The following is a 24,746-nucleotide window of genomic DNA, read 5'->3' as shown; positions in this document are numbered from 1 at the left end:
TGGGAGGGGGGAGAGTGGGAGGAGTGGGAGGCTGGGAGGAGGCAGAAAATTTTTTTTCTTTCTTAATAAAAAAAAATATCATAGTCTGCAATTTATAAGGGAATTCTTCTCTCTGGACATATACAATAAACTTCAACATAAGATTTTAATGTAAAAAAAAAAACCACTGAGCTGATACATACGTCTACAGCTCTCAGTGTCACCTAAGGTGCTTATCTCCACTGGCATAGAGAAGTATGTACTTGGAGGTTCAACCTTTAATGCAGCGTATTCCTTCTCCCAAGATCAGAAACACACACACACACACACACACACACACACACACAATTAACAACAAATCTGGAATAATTTAGCCACTATTACTTTTCACCATTTAGAATCAGTTGTCATGAAGCCATGTGGATCTCTTATTATTTATCCCTTTATTTACCATGACTTCATTAATAGATCACTGTGTAACAGTCTGGATTTTCTGCACAGCTTCCCAAGTCTCCCTTTTATATGTGGTGCATGCACATTTTCATGTGTGTATATTCGCACACATGTGTGGAGGCCAGAAGTTTACATTGTGACATTAGTGTCTTACCCACTTGCTCTCCACCATATTTATTTAATATAGGTTATCTCACTGAACCTGAAGCTCATTGATTCAGCTAGGCTTGTTGGTTGGCTAATGAGCTACAAGGATCCCCTGTCTTCATTTCCCACCAGCACCGGGGTTAAAGTGTACCTTGCTTTACTGTGGATGCTGGGGATCAAAGCTTGGGTCGCTCTGCTTGCACAGCAGGTACTTTGCTGAACAAGCCTTCTCCCCAGCCCTCAAGGTCTCCCAAAGGGATTCCAATTGCTCTTATATCATCATTAGAGTCATACAAACCATCTTAAACTTAACTGGGGAACAAACCTCTAAGTGTGGGGACAGAATTTTACGTTTTAACAAACTTACCAATTCCCAAACTAGCTTTAAAAAACCCGGTCATTAATCTCCTTATCTTCCATTTCTACAGTAATCCAAATTACTTTATAACTGTCCACATATGTACAGATATTTACATTGGGACACATTTCTGTTTAGGGAACCATTTCTTTATATGTTATACATTACATGCATTTGATAAAAAATGTGACCTGATTTCAGTCTTCAGAATCTACATTACGGAAGGAAAAGAACCAACTCCCATAAGTTGTTCCCTGATCTCCACATGCACAAATATATGCTGTCACACACACACACACACACACACACACACACACACACTGGTAAACACACATAAATAAAGCAGACAACAACATCTTTTAAAAACTAAAAAAACAAATGGATCTTCAGGATCAGAACCCCATCTTATAGAGGACACAATGGTTTGAATTAACAAAGCAGGCCTGACTGTTACCCTTTAAAAGACCCGAATTTAAGGCTGGCTCTTGGAATAACATCTGGTAACTTCATTTGGGGGAGTTTCCACTATTCCCCAGAACTGATAACACTGTGCCTAAAATGTTTTCATAAACAATATGGCTTGAAATAAACACACACTTTATGTTGGCAGGGGGCAAGAATTTGGTTGGAATGTGCTAATGTGAACAGTCTTCAGCAAAAACTGTGAGCTGGGTCTACTGTGGGCCTCTTTTCTTGCCAATATTTCACATACTGTGTCACATGTATTAAGTCTATCCTGTGCAGCCCCACCAGAAGAGTTTTGGAAGGTAGTACCTGGTGTCTTCTGAACTCTACTTCATATGTCTTTTTCATTGTATTTGGTATCTTATGTTATAACAAATCAGAACCATGAGTATGACTGTGTAGAGTTCTATAAGGGTTAATACAATGACTCAGCAAACCTCAGCATGATGGCCTTGGAGAGCTCCCACAAGTCAATATTGTCTACAACTTATTTTTTCCATGAAATAGAAGCAGCAAGAGTAGGTAATAAAAGCATGGAAACCCAGACTAAGCATCTAAGTTTCATTACTTCTGTGTTTCATGGCTTCTTTGATTATAAAACTGAGCCAATAATGCTGACTTTGCAAACATTTTACAATGATAACAGAAGAAGTCTGTGGTAAAAATCCTTTAAGAAGTAACTATTATTTTTATTTAACCTTTTAGGTTGGGTTTAATGATCAGAAAGAATTCTATGGATCCAATTTTATCCTTATTCTACCATATATACACTAGAAGTAATTGGATGAATTCAAAAGGTCACAGTTACACTGGAGCTTGTGACTAGATGGTTTGGCTCTGGAAATGTGTAGAGCTTCTCTAAGGACCCACAGGGGGAATTGCTCGGAGAGAAGTCAAAGAAAGGTACATGTTTATATTCGGCCCCAGCAATCAGCTACGGTTAGATGTTTGTCTCCTGCTTTGAGTCTCCTAACAGTCCGCTGATTTCTGGGCCCTAACATTGTTCTAGCTGCCAGAATGCACTGCTTTACCTTTTCTTGGATGCTCAGCTATTCCCTCAGCTGGGTACTTCTGCAACCATTAGTTCACACTGCCTTATTCACTCCTGCTCACGGGGTGCTTTCTAGAGGTCCCCCCTCAAAATGTCTCTCCTAGGTGCAGTCCTGTCTTTTTCTTTCACTTGCTTTTGTTACTTGCTTATGAATTAAATTGCTTTACTTTGTTGTAATAAGAATCACTGGGGAATATAATCTCTGTAAGTAGCAGCATACTTGGAAAAATATCCTAAAAATGTCATGTTCATTTATTCTTTGTGTCCCTACTATCCAAAAGACAATGGCATCACCTCGTAGTACTCCCATTGCTTTATATGAAATAACACAACATCTTCAAACATAAAAGGCTTGAAGAAGAGTTCTTGAAATCTCCTTAGGAAGTCAACTAAGGCAAATTCTCTAGCATATACTAGAGGAGCTGGAATAAAGAGCAGACATTATTTGGAAAGAATTGCTTTTTGTCATGAGATGTTTTGGGGGAAATTAGTCTTCTCTATTGCCATAAAACATTCAACAAAGGTATTTACTGTGTATTTATGAGCTAAAAATGGACAATCATAAGATCCTTACACAGGAAGTCAAAAGACCGATGTTCAAATGTTTCAATATTATATAGTGAGCTCAACTTTCTTCTCGCTGAGTGTGAGCTGCTAGGACTTGCCAGTGTAGTGTTGCTGCCATTGACTGTGGTACTTCTCTGGAAGATAGCTTTGAAGTGAATATAGCTTTTTCATGCTCTCTTCTCCTAGGATTTGACTGGAGGTTGACAGCTATGGTGACCTTGGAGACTACTTATGAGGGAGCCGTTCTGTGTCAGAATTTCTAAGTGAGCATGTATTTCAATGGCCTGTCATTTTCTTTTACCAATTAAGAATATCTGTACTATATTAATACCTTGGCATTTGAGACTCTGTGCTATCACAGCTAGTATGTAGGTTTCTGATTATATCATTTCACTTTTGTGTGTTAATCTGCTCAGGCTCTTACTAGGGTAGATGCTTTAGAATAATACTTGCTCATATAGTGATTAATAAATGTTAGCTATTTGTATTATTGGTACAGATGAGCTATGAACCACTGAACATGGCAGTTTTCTTAGACTCACACTTCCTTGATTGTTAAATGTAAGAGTCATCTTGATCATTTTTAAATTTGGAATTTTTTAATACACCTCTGTGAAATTGCTAAGGAGAGATGGAGAGATTGCTCAGTGGTTATTTGCAATGGGTGTTGTTACAGAAGATCTAGATTCAATTCCCAGCACCCACATGATGGCTCACAGCCCTCTGTAAAGCCCATCCTGAAGTAGTCAATGCCTTCTTCTAGCCTCAGAGGGCACCAGGCATTTACATTGTGCACAGAAATGCATGAAGGTAGATCATCCATGCACACAAAAATAAATTGCTAAGGAAAAGACTTAAACCATTCTCCTTGTTAGATTTTTGTGTCTATTCAACTTGATACAAACTAGTGTTGAATAAGAAGAGGAACCTCAGTTGAGGAAGTGTCTCCATCAGATTGCCATTGGGACATTTTCTTGATTGCCAATCAATAGAGGAGGGCACAGCTCACTGGGAGTGATGCCACCCCAGGGCAGGTAATTCTGGATGGTATAAAAAAGCAGGCTGAGCAAGCCAGGAAGAGTAAGCAAGGAAGCAGTGCTTGAACATGGATGGCCTCTGCATTAGTTCCTACCTCTAGGTTTCTGTCTTGAGTTCTTGTCCTGGCTTCCTGTATAATGGGCCTGAAGATGAAATAAGCCCTTTTCCTCCCCAAACCGCTTTTACCTTGGTGTATATCATAGCAATGGAAGCAAACTAAGACTCTCATCGAAAGGGGCTATAGGATGAAAGAGAGGCATTCCAAACATTAGGCAAAGAGTCCAGTAAATGGGAATGGGACAAAGGACACTGAGAGGGGGAAACCATTATTGAAGGAGAATCGTCATCTTCTCTTTTACATGAATCCATCAGAGTCTGAAGTAACATTTGGAAAGAAAAAAAATTTACAAACCGAGCTGTGTCCGTAAGACTTTCATTCACACCCAGATGAATGTCTTGGGTGGTAAGAAAACAAGGGTGTCCTCCCAGTAGAGCAAAGCCTACAATGGAAAAAAAAGAAAGGTTATTTTTTTTAAAAAAAAATAACTAAAGTGCAAAACAAAATCATGAGGCATTGGTACTAGTACCATCTCAATAGCAAAGTCTACACCTTAAAGCTCTTCAACCATTCTGTTGGGAATTTCCAAGCATAACAAAGTGATAAATCTAGGGATGAATATGAAAAATATGCAAAAATATGAATATGTAAAACCACTCACCTTTTTTGAATTCATGCTTATCCCCCCCTTTTTTTATTGAGGAATTGGAAATAATGGGACATTGCTCCCTTTGGGGGAACTGTGCCTACTTTTTAATTCTTCCAATATAGAAAGATAATCTTCTAGGATGACAAAGAAATAAACTTGAGTTATATAGGATGTCTTGGGTGACAACGGGGTATTAATCAGCAATAAAAAAGGAATGAACCTTCAGAAACATTATGCTAAATGAAAGAGTAAATATTTAGTGTAGGGAAATGTCTAGGAGTAAATATCTGGAGTAGAAGAAATGAAGATAGCTGTTGCTGTAGCTGGGCTATGTGTGATTGTCTGGAAAGGTGTACTGCAGCGTTTTTCTGTGTTAACTGAAATATTCTACATCTTCACGGAGTTGATAGGTTACACAGAACATGTGCATTTGTCAACACTGAATTGCACATTTAATATTGGCCATTTTCTATATGTAAATTTTACTATAAGTTTAAAAAATATAAAGCAAGCACCGAGGTGGTAGTTTAAAGCTACTAAGAAATAAAGGGTTACTGGTCATCATCTTCTAATGAAGACAAAGCTAAGTACCAAGTGGGACATGGCCCTCACTGCCTTCCACCATATGTGTGCTTAGAACATTACAGGTGCTGGAGCACAGGAGTCTAACTCGCCCTGTTCACCTAACACATTCTGTTGAGCATAATCTCAAGATAACTCTTGTATTTTGCAAACATACTTTATATTGTGATGGGTCAAATTTGTGTCCTGGAAAACATATAACTGTCACAGTTTGCTAATTGCATCTGTTTAGGGGATTTACTTTGTAAGGAGGAAATCATCAATCACCCAGGGAACTGGGTGAGGAATTCTGGTCCTACAAATGGGAGTTGGATTCAAAATTTCCTGAAACTCTTTACTGATGTATAGGCATAATTTGAAGAATATTTCAGTATGGACTATGTCCTGGCTAGATACGTTTTTGTCAACTTGACACAAGTCCCAGTCATCTGGGAAGAAGGAACTTCAGTTGAGAAAATGCCTCCATAAGATTGGGGTGTAGACAGGCCAGTAGGGCATTTTCTTGATTAGTGATGGATAGGAGCGGTCCCAACCTATTGTGGGTGGTGCAATCCCTGGCCAGGAGGTCCTGGGTTCTATCAGAAAGTAGGCTGAGCAAGTCATAGGAGCAAGCCAGTGTGCAGTATTTCTCTCTATGACCTCTGCTTCAGTTCCTGCCTCCAGGTTTTTGCCTTGAGTGTTTGTCTTGAATTCCCTTCATGATGAACTGTGACCCGAGAGTTCTAACTAATACAAGTCATTTCCTCCCCAAGATGTTGTTGAACATAGTATTTATATACATCTATAGAAACCCAGACCAAGACAGACTGTTGTTGAATGTTATTAAGGAATCATTTTGTTAACCACATTGCAGCTATTGATGAAAATATTCTGTATTTTAAATAATGTAAAGGAGGGTGTGGGGGATAAAATGTCATAGTTTTAATTTATATTAAAAATACTTTAACAATGAGAACAAACAGACAAACTAAGGAAGATAATATACTAACAATTGTTAGGTTGATATAAGGGGTATTATGTGTTTTTATGCTAATCTTTCTACTTTGTATTTACTTGAAAACTTCTATCATAAAAATAAGCATCAAAAGCTAGAATAATTACTTATGTTACAATGTCTACCATTTTACTAGAAGCCAGCATGTCTTGAATCTTACAATACAAATCAAGAGCACTTACTGGCATTTTATACACCTTTCTCTTTGATTTTCCACTAAGAAACAGTTTAATAGAACTGTTTATGAAGTCTATAAAACATAATTCTTTGCTGTTTTGTAACTTGTATTCTAGTGGTGAAATACTGATTATAAAGCAAGTGAGTAGCCTCATATCTATTAGATATTAGACACTGGTAAGTGTTATAAAATTTGAGTAACAAAGGATAACAGAAAATGTAAAACAGGACTTGCCATTTTAAATGTCATGGTCATTGAAGAGCTGTTTGAGTGAAGGTTGAGGAATGTGATAGTGTGGACCATGAGAAACCTATCAGATGGGCAGAAGACTAGTTATTTTCTTGTGTAAGGGTCACAACTGGTGGATTCAGGAGCTAGCAAGAAGGTGGGTGTGGAAAACACAGTGTGTGTGAAGAGGAGAAGAAGGGAGGCTGGAAAAGGAAGGTAGGAATAAGAAGCAAGAACTGCATTTTGTCTGAGAAAAATGAAAATCTATCGAAGGCTGGAGCAGATGAGTAAGATAATTAGACTTTGGTTTTAATGAAATATATACATAATGGGGCAGAATCAAGGAGGCCAATAAGGAGAGACATTTGTAAAATTTGGATGAATGTTCAGAACTCAGACCAGAATGGCAGTCCCTGAAGTAGTAAGAAAGTGGTTGCATGATCAATCTATGAATATCTTGAAGGTAGCAGCAGCATTAAACTGCTGGGCCTATTTCCTACCTCAATGAGCACATTACAGCTAGCAGAGGACTTCCAGGTTCCTTTAACACTCTACTTACCTACATCTGTGTCCATATATTCTACTTTATTTCCCATTAAGCATAGGTGAACTTCTTATCTCTCATGTTTCCATGTCTCTTTCTACTGTCTTAACATGCCCAATTCACCCATATTCTTTAGATCTTTACTCAAATGCTTAACAACTCATATGCCATCTTTGTCCCACGCTCCCATTCATACACTAGAAGTCAACCCCTTTAACTGTTCACAAACATAATCAATGCTTTATCTCTTTATGTCATAGTCATCAAGAACTATGCTCAATCATTAACAAAACATTTTTCTTGGCACTATATTCACTTTTGAGTATCACTTTAATTCTTTGCTCCCCTCTAATCAGTCTATCTATCTATCTATCTATCTATCTATCTATCTATCTATCTATCCCTACCTTCCTCCCTCCCTTCTTCTCTCCCTCCCTCACTCCCTCGAAGAGAGGCTTTGCTAGCCATCACTGCAGCAAGACTCCTCCCATCAACATCAATATGACCTCCACGTTGTTCCATCTTTTTGCCCCTTTCTTCTCTCCCTAATAACCATCCTTTATATAAACTCCAAGATACCACACCTTCCTGCTTTTAAATCCAGTTTGTCAATTATTCCTTCTTGGTCTTGATTTCTGGTTTCTACTATTTTCCTTGACTGCTAAACATTGGAGCCTTCCAGGGTTAGTTCGTGGTCCTCTTCTTTCAATCTAACTTCACTGTAACAAGCTCTCTGGCTTCAAATACTCTCTCTATGCTGATGAACACCTCTTTCCAGGTCTTTCTCTTAAACTCCAGACTCATATACAAGCGCTTTTCAACATCTTTCTTTGTATGTCTAACAGACATCTCAAACTCAACACAAGCAACAATGAATGTCTGGTCATTTGCCTTTGACCTGTTCCACCTGCAACTTTCATAATTCCTAGGCAGAAATCTTGAAGTCGTCCTTGACACCCATCTTTTGCCAAGTAAATTTAATCTCTTTGGATCTCCTTTCAAAACATATTTAGAATTCATCCCTCCTGTCTTTCTCATTACTACCACACTGGGGCTAGACTTCCTCTCTCTACGGCTCCCCCCACACTGACATAGTTTACTGCTTTTGTATAGTTTCCATACCCCTCACACCCACAGTCCATTTTCAACAGAGTAGTCAGTGTAACCTTATAAAATGCAACTTAGAGTATGTCTACCTTTCCCCCAAACTCTCAGGTAGCCTATTTCATTCTGGCTAAAAGCACAGGTTCCAGTAATGGTGCAAAGCTTTCTGCTTTGTCATTAGAGCCATTCTCTGTGCTGAGTGTGCATTGCCATTCACCATGCTCTTTTATTCGCTTATTGATTATGTCTATTGTTTGTTGTATCTGAACCCATTAGAAAGTAAGTGCCATGAGAGAAGGGGATTCCCTATCCTTTGTGTACTGTTGAGTGAGTCACGAACATTTCCTATAAAGACTGCCAAATAGTAAGTGTATCAGGAATGCTTGTTGAATCTATGAGTGAAGGAAGGAAAGACATTGACTCTGAAGAGAGGACCCATTTCCCAAACCGCCGTAGTGTTGATGGAAAGATTAGAAACTTCGTTGTTTTTTTTCTCAATTTCAACCTTTTATTAAGTTCATACCAGAGACCCTCAGAGGTACACAGGATTTCGGATTATTTCCTCAGGCTTATTGAGTCCATTGATCTCTCACTGGAGTCTCACATGTACAGGAACAGCTCCAAGGCAAAGCTGGCTCATCTTCCTGTGTCCTCTGCACTGTATGATTGGATCATCTTTGGACCAGTCACTAAGGTGGGAGGAAGACTCTGGACAGATTGACTCTGATTAAGGAACCTGAGTCAATGTACCAGCAATTAACACCCAATTAATTAGCAACGATCACATCGCTATGTAAGGAACTCGCCATCTCAGCAGTGTGCCCGGAAGTGCCCCCAAAGAAGTGACATCTGTATTAACATTCTACAAGGCTGATCGATGAATTAGAATTGTGGGCAGTGGGAACATTGCAGGCCCAGAGCCCATTGATAATTTATCTTCTGCTGTCTTCGCTTTTTAAAGAGCACTTATTGCCCACTTCTCTTTGCAAGCTAACATCTTGGTGAGTACCAGGTAAACCCTTCTGGAATTGTGTAACAGACACCTCAATTCCACCTACACAAAGATTAAGAATGTCATAAAACAGCATGCAAGGCCTACAGTAGAGGCTTTCCCATGGCTGTAGCTGAGGTACCCATCAGCGTATTTGAAAGGGCTCATAACTTTCTTTGCTCCGTTGCTATGAGACTATTACATGGCCACTCATATCTGCCTTCAGAATAAACTCTCTTACTCTGCGGCAAAAGCTGTGTCTTCATGTACCAACAGCAGCATGCAGCATAAACATGTATTTCAGTCCTGTGTCTGCAGCTTGCAGCCCACTTGGGATAGCTGTTCTGGTCTGTGTGGTTCTGTGTGTTTCTCATGGTTCCTCTTCCATGAGGAGCGCACAAAACTATAACATTTAAACCAGCAGTATCTGTGAAGTCAACTCCGGAGGTCAGCGATAAAGTCACACTTCATTGCTGATGAAGTCAGGGCAGAAACTCAAACAGAGGAAGAAACCTGAAGGCAGTAGCTGATGCGGAGAGGAAGAGGGGACACTTCATGCTGGCTTTCTCTCCATGATATGATCGGCCTGCTTTCGTATAGCACCCAGGACCACCAGCCTAGGGGTGGCACCACTCTCTTTGGGGTGGACCCTCCCCATCAGTCATTAATCAAGAAAATGCCTTACAGACTTGACTACAGGAAATCTTATGTAGGTATTTTCTCAACTGAGAATCCCTTTCCCAAATGACTCTAGCTTGTGTCAGGCTTGACACAAAACTAGCAGGGTCAGATACTGCTTCTGAGGAGGGGTTTCTCTTTTTCACTGGTCAAAAAGAAACTCAGACCCCAATCCAAAGGTGCAAGTCGACTATTTGCTAATTTATCAGGCCTGGGTGGTGATGCGGTATTCAAAGGGAGTTAGAGAATTTGAAAAGCACGAAGAGCGGCCATGGCAGAGGAGAGGACAGAAGGGTGAGTCTCCACGCTCCCTCACCTTTCTTTAAGATGCATCTTTTTACCTCTTATATTTATTCCTGTTTTCATACCAGATATTTTCATTCCATGTTTTTTTCTCCTGTTAATTTCTCAATTTCCGTTTGAGAAAATAAAGTGAATCTTATGTTTCTCTTTGTTTTCTTTACATTTCCCTGAGGGCTTTGGAGCAAAGGGTGTAAGTAGAATCCAACCAGTACAAATAGGAGGGATTTGATGCCTCTGTCTGGTAGACGTGAGGCAGTCATTAACCTCTCCGTGCCCTGCTTCAGACTAGAATCCCAATCTTCGTATCGGTACCTTTGTAAAGATGATGAATTTGAAACAGCTGCTACAGAACCAACTTCAATTTCACCTTGACGTGACATGCTCGTGTTAAATAATGGGAAGAAGCACCACTTGCAATTCCCTGTGTGTCTTTCTCTCGGCTACTGCATTTACTAGGATTTAAAAATATGTATCTGTCTATCAACTCAATTAATTTGCAATAAAAGAATACAATTGCCAGTAGATACACAGGAGAATTGCCTGGTTTGCCAAGCAGCCATACACTGAGAGATGCAGAATGAATGGTCTAAAGCTACACACAAAGACATGGACATTGTCTTACAAACATAATGCGGAGCAAAGAAGCCAGACACAAAAGAGCACATGCTGAATGGTTCCTTTAAGACTAAGGTTGAAAGCAGGCACAGCTAGTTTGTGGTAGTAGAAGCCTAGATAATGGTTGCCTTTTCATGGATGAGTAACTGCTTGAAGGAAAAACAGGGTTGATGCAAAGGGCTTCTGAGTCCTGTTAGCATTCTGCTCTCTTGGGTATCAGTTATAATTATGCATTTACTGTAAAAATCCATTGAATTGTCATATACTTAGTGATCTATACACTTCTCTGAAAGTGTGCTAGACTTAATATACATGTTTCATGAACAATTAATATGTGTGGATAATTGTGTCCTATTTCCTGAAATAAGTAGAAACATTGCTGAATCCCCAAATCTCAGTCGTAAGATGGAACCCTTAAGGACGATACTATAAGAATTGCCTCATCCTGGGGAATGGCACAATTCTGTGGCAGCAACTGACAATGAGATACAAGCCATTTTAATTCTAAATAGCAAGGATGCTGTATGTGTTGGGAAATGATATACATATACAGAGGTGGGGATGCAGTGCTGTGACAAATACCTCAAACAAGATCCTGGTCTCTATTCCCCAGTGATGCACTCAGTAGAACTGGTTTGGCCATGGCTTTGTCATTTCTGTAAGCATTTAAGGCAGCTTCTTACTCTAATTTGTCTGTTCCTGAGTTTGGTTGGCAGCAATTAGACCCATAGGGATTTACTGAGGATAATAACAAATACCCTGTGAACCATACATTTTAAAGGCCAAATATTCCTGTCCTCGTGCATTGGTTGATAGAGTTTGCAATGTTGTGCAGGTTTCAGAGCACTTCTTTAGAGACAGTTGTAGTCGAACAAAGTGCTTCGTGCCATTTGTGGAAACAATTTCACTAGAATAAAATGTGAGCAGCTCAGGCTTCAATTAAACTAGATTCTTAAAAAGGTAAACTTAACAATCGCATCCAATCACATGTCTGCCATATGTTAGCTATGTGAACTTGGGCATTTCCTGCACCTAGATCAACCTGCGCTTTTCTATCTTACTTTCATCGCGTCGTCATGACGGCGAAGTGTAGTGATCCATATAATTAATAGGGAGCACTGTCGGAGTCATTATCCAAACTCTGCGACAGCCTCACTCTTACCATTACTGATAGCTTTAATACAGCATTATGGAGGAAACTATTCAGGGATATTTCAATATCAAGTATAATATTTAAACAGAGAAAATTGCAGAACCACCAAAACATAATCACTTAAGAAATTAAAAACTGAACAGTTTTTATATAATAATTCTTTAAGTCACCAAAAGGACTCTTGAAATACTAATGGTTAAATTTTTAAAAAGATAAAATTCTGCCAGATTCCTAGAAAATCAGTGTTAGGAGGAAACAGAGTTTGAGAATGACTGGCACGTTTATTCATTTCTCCCCACAATTGCTCAAATGCCAAAGAAATGTCTTACAGGAGCCAGATTTAAATTTTTAAAAAAAGGAGCCATCTGTTTCCTTCCAGGGACTTCTAAGATTAGGTGACATCTTACAGATTTCCCTCTTCCCGTTTCCTTCTCTCAAGGGGCAAGGGAAGTATTTTCATAAGAAATGTGGTCTTGAGGTCCGAACCTTGGTGCGATTTTTACTGAATGAAGTTAGAGGTCACTTAATCCTTGTGAAATTCTTTTGGGTGGGCTATCTATTTGGTGAACTTCATTATTGATCACTATGAGGCCACTCCATCTATCACATGTGATAGCGTAGTAGCTCACATGGAAGCTTGTGAGAACTGAAGAGTCGGGCAATGTTTATGTGGTACTTCCTCCTCAGCCCTGATTGCTCATTTGGATCACACCATTGCAGGGAGGTCTGATAGGGAAGAAATGCAGAGAAAAAGAGAAGAGGTAATGTGTGGCTCATAAGTTTCAAAATAAACTTTTTGAAACCCATTGTGGAGATAACAGCTTTAGACACAGACTGTAGTACTAGATTTGGAAGTGAGAGCAGGTTTGCTTCTAGCTAGTCTTTTCCTCACGTGACCGCTAACACAGGAACCTGGGAGGGGAACAAGGAGAGCTCGCGAGAAGAGGTAACAGCGATAGAAAGAGGTAGACCTTAGTCACTGTACATGCTATGTGCTCCCGCGACCAACTTCCAAGGAGTGGGAACATGAAATTCTCACATGCGTTTGAGGAACTCTGGTGCTGAGAACATCTGTGTTCTGCCCTTAAGACAGAGCACTGAGAGGCAGGAAATATTCTAGGGTTCCTTTGCACTGTCTTTGAGAAAGGAACAATTAGGTAAAGGTGGCCTTAGGGTATCTCTGTTCCAGTGAAGTGTGGAGTACCATCAAGAGCTAAGACAAGAGAATCTTAAAGTCTTGGAATCAGAGTGAGACAAACCTTGTAGCAAAATGCAGAGCCAATAGAGATATAAAGTCCCAGGAGGCTCCCGTGTAAACATCAGATGGCAATGCCCTGATGACCAAGCACACTAGCTAATCCCTAGCTTTCTAGACATTCAAATATCCACCAGGGCTTAGTATAACTGGAGACAGGGAAAGGAGACCCGATATCCATAAAATAAACCCTGAGACAAATAAGGACTGCTGAATGCAGAAGAGGTTAAGTTCCCATCGTCTAATAGAATTGCACAGAAGAAAACATTCATGAGTAAAAAGACCCATTTCTCAGCTGAGTTTTGGGCCTCAGGGTTAGTGTCCACTTACATTTCGCCATACACAGGAAGCAAAATCTAAAGTGGCTAGTCAGCTTTTCACAGCCGTCCTACAGATGAGGCTGGTCTTTCTGCCTGTAGCTTTTACAAGAATTGAAGGACACCCCTGCACTGCTGCCCCAGTGAGACAGCTGCTCTCTGTGGTTGCTAAAGAGACACAACAAACTCCCCAGTGATGGCAGCCTTCCTCGTGCCCATCCTCTGGCCGGCTCTTCCAGCCAAGTGTGAGTTTTCCAGTGGACTCACCTGTTTCTGTGGACAGTCTTGTTCGAGTACTTCTTTTCTCAAAAATCATTCCCAAGGATTTCCCTTGCAGTAAAGGCAAATACTGAAAACCAAGGACAAAAATTACAATTAAAATGCAAGGTATACTTCCTATCTAATATCAAGGATTGTATTTCAAAATACTAATAAAAACACAGGTCAAATAACTACTACTTCAGAGTAAATGGACACAATATTGTTTAAAAACTGAATTTAAAGTTGTTTCACATTCAATACACACAGATTATTAACATGAAATTAGGAATTAAGACTATTTTTGGATACAGGTTTCTCGTGCAGTCCAGACTAACCTTGAACTTGCTATGTAGCAGAGGTAGGCTTTGAACTCCCCATCATCTTATTTCCATCCTTAAAGGCCTAGGGTTACAGATGAATGTTGCTCTGCCTGGCTTATATTATTGCTGATTAGTGGGCTCAATTTGGGAGCTTATCCAAAGCAGAATATTCCACACTCCAGCCATCATCTTACTGAACTCTATCCCAATCCCTTTCAATTCCAGAGATGCTGAAGATACTGAATTCGGAGTGACTTTCTCAACTAGTAAGATCCTACTTTCTCACAACATGGGACACTAAGAGTCCTACTTAGGACACTGATGAAGCTCAGTTTTTCAGACTTCATATTCATCAGTCTCCCTCATGAGAGAACATACAGGCTTTGTTCCTGGAAGTCATTTGAAAACACTCGGGGAGCTTGAGTACTGGGTGGAGCTCTTTCTCCTTCCTCTTGTGTTATTAGACTTCCTGTTAAAATGCGCTCTGGTCTTTTGGTCTTCAGTCAGCAAAGCATAAAAAGGCAAAGGTCTGCACCCTAAGCAGACCTTTCCCCTGTTTCAAGTCTTCTACAAGAGCATCAACACATAGACGCTGGAGCATCACCTAGCCTCTTCGGAGCTTGGAGAGCTAGCCAGCTAGATAAGAAAGCCAAAGTCATATCAATTTTCTTCAGCCTGAAACAAAATATTTTTTAAATGCCTTTGAGCCTGGCAAAGTGACACACCCCAGCACTGGGGAGGCAGAGGCAGGGGATCTCTGTGAGTTTGAGGTCAGTCTGGTCTACAGAGTGAGTTCCAGGTCAGTCAAAGGTATAGAGTAAGACCCAGTCTCAGAAACAAACAAGCAGCTTTTGTACAAATTCATAACACAAATATGCTTTCAAATTAACCAAGCCCTCTAGCTGAAGCCACTCATTTAGCATTTTGAAAGAGAAATTGCTCAGAATGCAGACCAATGCCCATAGTTGAGCACCACATTCCATTCCTTCCCCGATTTGGCTAGCATTGCTTGTTCCTTTATAATTGAAATGCTTTTAAAAACATAATTTCATCAATGTGAATATTATCATAATGATGACATATCTGCGATATTTCCAGAACAGAAACGTATTTTTAAAAACCAATACATCATCTTTAAGTTTTAACTGATAGAAAACACAAGAGAGAAAAGGGACGTATAAGAACAAAATCTTTCTAGACAAATGATATCTCAGTTTCAGATCCAGTTACTAATGAATTTCAGCGTTCTTCTGGGAAAAAAGCACAAGGACTTGTCCTAGAATAACTGCTTTTCATGCTTATTTACATGCCTCTACACTCAGTGCTAATCAATTACCTTGCCTGAAGTTTCATTACTCAGCTAACGTTCAGGAATTTTAATGCATTTTGTTTCCCTCTGCCTTAGGAAAGCAGCTTCCAAAAGGGCTATTGGTTTGTAATGGAAAAGAAGAAAGAAATGTCACATACTTCTCCTTTGTTCTTTATCCGGAATTTCAGATCTGCAGAGAGCCATAACATGTACTGAATCTCCTCTCCAGTGAAGTTCTTCAGGGTCAGGAGGTCACGGCCTTTCAGCTGAACTTGGTTCTGTAGCGGCTTCCCACACCTAGAAAAGAAGGGAAAAATCAGAATAGGATAACATGTATTCAAGACAACAATGCTGTGGGGTGATCCACTGGCCTATTCTTGAAAGTCAAACATAGTAAATCACATGGTATAGCATGTCTCTCGCAAACTGTTAATAAAACTGATATGGCTGTGGTTTCAATTTTTTCATATCCAGTAATTGTTATGTTTGAGAGAAAAGAAGAATTTGTGGAAAGAAATTGAATTCTGACATGCTTGGATTAGCTGAGTGGGCAGCTTTGGCACTTACTAAATCATACAACTTGAGGCAAGTTACCCAACCTCTCTCTGCAGCTGTTCATCACCAACACAATGAGTGTAATAATTCTATGACGCCATTGTGAACATGAAATTATTTAGGCTATGTGAAGCAGTGTTCCGCATAAGATGCACCAGGTAAAACTTACCTACTCTTCTTGCAAGCAAGAATTTATAATGCACAACAGAAAACTGCGTTGTTTACCCCTACTCCTTTCATACACGAGTGAAGACTTGTATTCCTTTTGTCCGTAGGTGAAAACATAGCTATTTTGAGTACCATGCAGAAAGAATTTTTGAAGTTCTCTGGTTATTTTTGCACCAGAAGAATGATAGTAAACTAATAAACAATAATAATATAACAATGATAAGCATTTTTTTTTAAGTTTGGGAAATCAGTTGCAAGTTGACATCTTTTACCTTCAGCTCATGTCTGATTCAGATTGGTCTCCTTTATTGGCAGAAGACAAGCCAGGACCTGGTTGCTCCGTTTCATTGCCTTCAGTCCCTCAAGGTGAGGTCAACAGGAGAGCAAATCAGTTGTGTTCTAGTTTTCTAGTATTGGCATAGGAGTTTGAGGGCAACTGTTTGTGTTATATTTATGGGAGTCCTCTAGAGAGACTCTCAGAACAGTTTTGGATATAAATAAAAGCATTTCCTCAGGTATTAATGGTTTATATTTATCAGCCGCTGCCACCCCAATGAGATCTTTATGCCTCTCCAGGACATCTCTAGTCATGATCAGAAACAATGTCATGCTACCAGTTCTTTTTCTTATTCCAGCCTGTCTCAAGGGAAGCACTCCATATTGCTTGACCTGACAAGTGTAAGGTCCATTTTATTATAGAGTTCTCTTTTATTCTGCCATCAAGACAGTGAACCAATAATTACCTCTTTAATCTCTACCCCCACCCCGCATGTGTGTGTTCTAGAACTTATATTCTTCCTGCCTAATTTTGTCCCCTTTGATTAACAACTCTCATCCCTCATTAACCACTGTTCTACTCTCAATTTCTGTGTTCAACCTTTTCTGATTTTCAAGACAGGGTTTCTCTGTGTAGCCTTGACTGTCCTAGAACTAGCTAGCTCTGTATACCAGGCTTGCCTCAAACTCATAGACATCCTTCTGCCTCTGCCTTCCAAATGTTGGCATTAAAGGCATGCACCACCACTGCCCAGCTGAGTTCAACTTTTTTACATTCCGCATATAAATAAGATTCTGGGGTATATGTCTTTCCCATTCATGGTTTATTTCACATCATATATAGTATTCTAGGTTAGTCTGTGTTGTACCAAATGCCAGAATTTCATGGATATTTACTGGATGAATGATATTTCAGGGTGTACATATATGCCACACATCTCAATCCATCCATCTATTAATGAACATTTAGGCTGTTTCCTTATCTTGACTTCTGTGATCAGGTCTGTCAAGATGGCTGGACTACTATATTTTTTTTAAAAAAAAATCCTCTGTTAATCTCCACCCCTTCACTTGGTTTCTGTAACTCATTTTATAATATGTTAGCAATAATGTATGTTATAAAAGTGATTCTTGTCTGTCTGCAAGTCTGCTTTGGGGACTCTGACTACTCACTCTGATTCAGTGTGAGCAAAGTCAGCACTGGCTTGGCCCGGGTACAAACCAAGACAGAAATACACCTATTTTAGCATTCTGCTGCACTGCGTTGATTCCTGTTATTTGAGGTAATCATTGTATAAAATGACAGACTTTATTTAATTATTCCCAGTGTTACCTGTATTTAATAAGAATTGATGTCTATCACACTAGGGGGTGAATACTAATTAGAAAAATGACAGACTGAGGGAAATTGATTTACCATAACTATTAATTTTTACTAGGCACAAGCTAACTGTCACAAAGTGATCATGCTTGGGTTCCATCATAAAGAAAGAATTTAGGTATATATTTGGTTGAGATTTATATACACATTTTTGCAGTAGTGACATGGTCATAGGTATGAGCATCACAAATTCACTCAAATTGTTGAACCCACTTCATATCTGACAGCATGAACAAATTTCACCAAATAACTTTCTAGCAGAGTTAACTTGTTCATCTAGAGTTCAATAAGTGGGTACATCTTTTTCAGAACACATGATAGGAACTGTACGTTTCCAAGTTTTGAGTTGATAAAGAAGAGTAATTACACTGGGACTGAGAGGTTGTGGGTAGGTTGGCTATTTAGTTGACTGTTTTAATATGAAATACTAATGATGTATTTACTGGACATAGAAAGAATTTCATTTTTTCAGTTTTTGTGTGGAACCAAATTTTGGTCCATACACCTATTTCAGAAATGTGAGGTTGTCTTCAACTTCACAAAATATATGAATAATAGACTCTACAAATTGGAATTTCTTTCTAACAGCGATCTTTAAATTTCTAGCTAACTTTCAACCTTGGGTTAGAGAGATGGCTGAGTGGTTATACTGTTTACTCTTCTTGTAGATGACTCTGGTTTTGTTCCTAGCACACATATAGTTGCTCAAAATGCTTGTTACTCCAGTTCCAGGAAATCTAATGTCCTCTTCTTACTTCTGCAAGCTTCTGCATTTATGTGATACACATGCATACACTCAGGTACACACAAATGCACATACAATTTAAAGATATTCATAAAGAATTTTGAATATAAATATATACTTATTTATAATATGAGCTAACATAGTAACAGATTGCATATAACAAATCATAATAAAAAATTAAAAGTAAAATATAAAGAATAAAAATAACAAAATACTTAAAAATTTTAAATATACAAAACATTTTGCTAAGAAGCTTCTAGAACAAAGTGTTACTTCCTTCCTTCTACTGGAGTGCTAGCTAAAAATATATAAAACTGTATACAATATCTCCATGCTAGTAATTCATCCACTGGGTAACTTTAAGTCATAATATTTATGTAGAAAATTAGACTTCACATAATAAATCTGGCTATACATTTGATTCTGATAACATTAAATTAAATGTAATGTAAATTAAATATTGACAAATACATGGCATATTGCTGCAGGAAGGTTTACAGCTGATAATTACCCGCCTACTGGGGCGTGGCCTTTTACGCTACATATCTGGACTAGGCTGCCAAGTCTGCCTCTCCTCTCCTCCCTGCTAGTTTCCGTTTACTCCTTCAGTTTGTTTTGGATCCCATCTCCATCCACGGTTCAAGCAGAGAATCCTGATTTGTAAGTTTTCCTCCTATATAAATAACTATCTGTCTCTCAGTTCTGAGCTAGTGTGGGATTTCTTTTAAGCGTTCAATCTCTCTGCCATCAGCATATATAAGTGCTTGATATTGTTGAAAAGTTAGGCTTTGACTAATATTTATGCAGCTCCAAGGTCAACTGCAGCATTCTTATGGAGCTCTATAAAATAGGATTTCTAAATCTGTCTTGAATAGAGGTGTGGCAGTTTAATCTTTACTTCTTCACATTTAGGGTGGTTTTGAAAATTATTTTCTTCTGGAATATAATCAAGGTAATATATGATTATAGATGGTAAACTCCTTTGGCTCCGCTTATTATGATAACACATTACTATTATTTGGCCTGAGGCTTCCTCCAACATTATTTTTTTTAATTTTGAAAATTTCTTTCTTTCTTTTCTTGTCTTTCTGCACTTGATGTATTTAATTTGGTTGAATATTCTTTAATTTCATCCATGTTGTTGTAAACAGCAGAAATTTCTTTTTTAAGATTAAGTAGTATTTCATTATGTATAGCCAGCCTTTTTTAAAAAAAAACATTTGCCTTTTTACATTACAGTTTTATGAAGTTTAATTTTTTGTGTTTGGCTTTGATTTTCCTTTTTTTATTTTTACTTTTTGAGACAGTGTTTCTCTGTATAGCCCTATCTATTCTGGGATTTTTTTTTTGTTTTACATACCAATCCTAGTTCCCACTCCCTTTCCTCCTCCTGCTCCCTCCATCTTCCCCCTCCCTAGTCCCACCCATTCTTCATGGGGAGTCAATAAAGTCTCAGAAAGCATGTTGAGGCAAGACCCCGCCACACCATATCAGGACTGAGCAAGGTATCCCTCCAAAGAGAATGGGCTCCAAAAAGCCAGTTCAAGAAGTAGGAAGTAAATCCTGGTTCCACTGCCAATGGCCCCAGAGTCTGCCCTAGCCATACAACTGTCACCCACATTTCAAGGGCCTAGTTTGGTCCTATGCTGCTTCCTTCCATGTCTGACCAGAATTGGTGAGCTCCCATTAGGTCAGATCAGCTGTTTCAGTGGATGAACCCACCATGGTCTTTACCCCTTTGTTCATATTCTCACTCCTCCCTCTCTTCTCCTCAGCCCAGTGTTTCATTGTGAATGTTTCCATCAGTTGCTGAATGAAAGTTCTATGATGACAATAAGGTAGTCATTAATTTGATTACAGGGGAAGGCCAGTTCAGGCTCTCTCTCCACTATAGTTTAGGGTCTTTCTTCACAGACCTCGAAAGAACAATACTCAACTTCATATTAAAAAAAACAGGATAGCCAAAACAATCCTCTACAATAAAGGGACTTCTGGGGGCATCACCATTCCTGACATCAAGCTCTATTATAGTGCTACAGTAATGAAAACAGCTTGGTATTGGCATAAAAACAAAAAAGTGGTCCAATGAAATAGAATCAAAGACCCTGATATTAATCCACGTACCTATGAACACCTGATTCTTGACAAAGAAGCTAAAATTATATAATGGAAAAAAAGAAAGCATCTTCAACAGATGGTGCTGGCATAAGTGCATATCAACATGTAGAAGAATGAAATGAGATCCATATCTATTCCCATGTGTAAAACTCAAGTCCAAATGGACCAAAGACCTCAAAATAAATCCAAACTCACTAAACCTCATAGAAGAGAGAGTGGGGAGTAGCCTTGAATGTGTAGACACAGGAGATCACTTCCTAAGTATAACACCAGTAGCACAGACACTGAGAGCAACAATTAATAAATGGGACCTCCTGAAACTAAGAAGCTTTTGTAAGGCAAAGGACACAATCAATAAGACAAAACAGCAGCCTACAGAATGGGAAAAGATCTTTACCAACTCCACATCAGATAGATGACTGATCTCCAAAATATATAAAGAACTCAAGAAACTAGACATCAAAATACCAAATAATTCAATTAAAAAATAGGGTACAGATCTAAACAGAGAATTCTCAACAAAAAAATTCTCAACAGGCTGAGATACACTTAAAGAATTGTTCAACAGCCTTAGTTGATGTGGGAAGTCCTTCTGTATATGTGTTGCTTTTATTGGTTAATGAATAAAGAAACAACTTTGACCTGTGATAGGGCAGAGTAGAGCTAGGCAGGAAAACTAAACTGAATGCTGAGAGAAAGAAAGCAGAGTCAGTGATATGCCATGTAGCTGCTGGAGGAGACAGAAGTGCCCAAGAACTTTACTGGTAAACCACGAGCCTCGTGGTAAAATATAAAATAATAGAAATGGGTTAATTTAAGGTATAAGATCTAGCTAGCAATACGCTTAAGTGATTGGCCAAGCAGTGTAATTATTTTGGGTCTGAGCAGCCGGGAAAGAATGATCAGCCCCTGACTACATGTAGTCATCAGGCAAATACAAATCAAAATGACTGAGGTACCATCTTACACCTGTTAGAATGGTTAAGATAAAAAACACCAATGACAGCTTATGCTGGAGAGGATGCAGAGTAAGGAGAAGACTCCTCCATTGCTGGTGGGAATACAAACTTGTACAATCCCTCTGGAAATCAGTATGGCAGTTTCTCAGAAAGTTGGAAATCAACTTACCTCAAGACCCAGCACTACCATTCTTAGGTATATACCCAAATGATACTCAATCATACTACAAGTACATTTGCTCAACTATGTTCATAGCAGCATTATTTGTAATAGCCAGAACTTTAAAGCAATCTAGATGCCCTTCAACTGAAGAATGGATAAATAAAATGTGGTACATTTATACAGTGGAGACTCAGTGGTAAAATAAATAATAAATAAATAAATTAAATAAATAAATTAAATAAATAAATAAATATAGCATCTTGGAATTTGCATGCAAATGAAGGGAACTAGAAAAAAACATCCTGAGTGAGGTAACCCAAACCCAGAAAGACACAAGGGTATGTACTCACTCATAAGTGGCTATTAGATGTAATGTAAATGATAACCAGCCTATAGTCCACAACCCCAGAGAAGCTAGGTAGCAAGGAGAACCCTAGGAGAAACGAACATGAATCTCCATGGGAAGACGAAAGAGACAAGGTCTCCTGAGAAAATAGGGAGCATGGGGGTGGGGGGAGAAGGGAAGGTAGAAGGGGAAGAGAAGGGGAAGGGGTAGGAAAACATGAGGGAAAGAGAGGATCGAGATAGGGGAAGGACGGAGAGGGAGAGCAAGGAATGTGCTATTTTGATTGAGGGAGTCATTATGGTGCTAGAAAGAAACCTGGCATTAGGGAAAAGTCCCAGGAATTCACAAGGATGACGCCAGCTAAGATCCTTTAAGATTAGTTTTAAAGCATAAAACATTCTGTTGGAAAACTCCACCTTCCGTGTTTCATGGAATATGGAAAATGCCACTATAGCTGTTGGATTCGTACTTAACAACAACAAGAAAATAAACTCGTGGGCTCATTTTAAGGCTTTACTTTTGGCCTGGCATTCAAGCTCAGTCTTCTGGTTATTTTTGGAGTACACAAAAGCTGAGTTTCCAACCCTGTGTCCTTAAAGGATTAACTGCCTAGCTCTTCCTACCATCCTCTGAAGAATTTTGGTATACATTTTCTAACTCCTGAGCACTTGCATGATTCCTAGTTTCATTAAACAAACAAACAAACAAGAAGAAAGCCATAGAGTAGGGATGCAGTGGTGGCTCAGCAGTCAGGAGTGCTGGCTGAGCTTCTAGAAGAGCCGGATTAGATCCCTAGCACCAACGTGGTGCCTCAGAAACATTGACAACTCCAGCTGTCAGGGGATCCAGCATTCTCTTCAAGCCTCTGTGGGTATCATCATCATCATCATCATCATAATAATCATTGAAATAATAATAGTCATAGACTTTAAATAGGTATTGTTCTGGTTGAATTTCATGAAATAGATTTGGAAATGAAAAGGACAAATTCTTTTTCAAACACCTTAAATTTTCTTCCTGATTTTTATGAAAGAAAACAGAAAGGAGGATCAATGCCTTTTAGTGAGTGATTCAAAGCTTCTAACTCCTTGATCTTATTACCCCTCTTAAAAAATAAAGACAGGTTGGAGGAGGTATATGATCTCCAGGTCTTCCTAAGATTTATTCTTGTATATGTTAAATCCCATGTTTAAGGCTTAGTGTCAATGTCCTGCCATTGAGATTCATAGTAAGATGCTGATATATTTCTCCACTGACTGAAAAGGTGAGTACTAATGTACAAGTGGTAGGCAAACATGTCTGTCTATCTTTTGTCCCAAACCCTTTAATCTGTAAGTTTATATACAGCAGAAGCTGCTAACTATTCTCATAGAGTGTGGGGGACAAAAGCTTGATTTTCCACAGCATCAGCTGATAATGCTGCCCTCACTCTCATTGTGCAGAGACTGTTCTAGTACCAACCATTAGCAGACTCACTTTCCTGACCGGAGACTCCTTGTGTCTTTGCCTTTGTTTTGCAGTAAGAAAATCTAGTCTCTTTGCAAATGTTGATGTGGAAAATACCATCCTAGAAATCACAACTACTGCACCGTAAAGACCATTCAGAACTTGTTTGTGTAGCATAACCCAAACTTTATATTCATATGCCTCATTCTCTGGCCTCACAACCACTGCTGCAGTCTCTGTTCCTCTATGCCGGACTAGTTTTGGTGTGATAGGTCTGTGAAATTATATCCTAGCTGTCCTTCAGTGACCACTTTAATTCTCTTAGTGTAAAAGCCTCCAAAGCTTGCTTTAGAAAACATGCAAAATGTTTTCTACCTTGGCATGGTAGTGTTAGGTAATAAATAACAATTAAATCGGAAACAATACAAACTGACATTAATAATTAGTGGGAAAATCACTATTGTTCTGTGACTTCTAAACGGGATCAACCTACCCCAGGATCAAGCAATACCACTCTTGGGAATATACCCAAGAGATGCCCTATCATACTACAAAAGCATTTGTTCAACTATGTTCATAGCAGCATTATTTGTAATAACCAGAACCTCGAAACAACCTAGATGTCCCACAATGGAAGAATGGATAAAGAAAATGTGGGATATATATGCATTAGAGTACTACTCAGCGGTAAAAAACAATGACATCTTGAATTTTGCATGCAAATGGATGGAAATAGAAAACACTATCCTGAGTGAGATAACCCAGACCCAAAAAGATGAATACGGTATATACTCACTCATTAGTGGATTCTACCCATAAATAAAGGATATTGAGCCTATAATTCATGATTCTAGAGAAGCTAAATAAGAAGGTGAACCCACGGAGTCTACAATTGGTGAACCTAAAGAAGCTAAATAAGAAGGTGAACCCAAGGAAAAACTTATAGTTATCCTCTTGGCTATGGGAAGTAGACAAAATTGCCGGGGAGAAAA

At 38.9% G+C, this 24,746-nt stretch overlaps 1 protein-coding gene across 1 annotated transcript in view; it reads right to left on the bottom strand.

Moving 5' to 3' along the window:
• Otc (ornithine carbamoyltransferase) overlaps positions 1–24,746 on the bottom strand; it is an 85,375-nt gene that overhangs the window by 49,456 nt on the left and 11,173 nt on the right. Inside the window, exons 2-4 of the mRNA XM_005352846.2 lie at positions 15,756–15,894; positions 13,975–14,056; positions 4,471–4,558 (exon numbers count right to left, since the gene is read on the bottom strand). Of these exons, the coding sequence (XP_005352903.1) occupies positions 4,471–4,558; positions 13,975–14,056; positions 15,756–15,894 (309 nt within the window). The remainder of the gene's footprint in view (positions 1–4,470; positions 4,559–13,974; positions 14,057–15,755; positions 15,895–24,746) is intronic.

This window comes from Microtus ochrogaster, chromosome 10, assembly GCF_000317375.1.
Source record: "Microtus ochrogaster isolate Prairie Vole_2 chromosome 10, MicOch1.0, whole genome shotgun sequence".
Taxonomy (NCBI): domain Eukaryota; kingdom Metazoa; phylum Chordata; class Mammalia; order Rodentia; family Cricetidae; genus Microtus; species Microtus ochrogaster.
The sequence above is the reverse complement of the archived record's forward strand: the minus strand, read 5'-3'. Positions and strand labels throughout refer to the sequence as shown.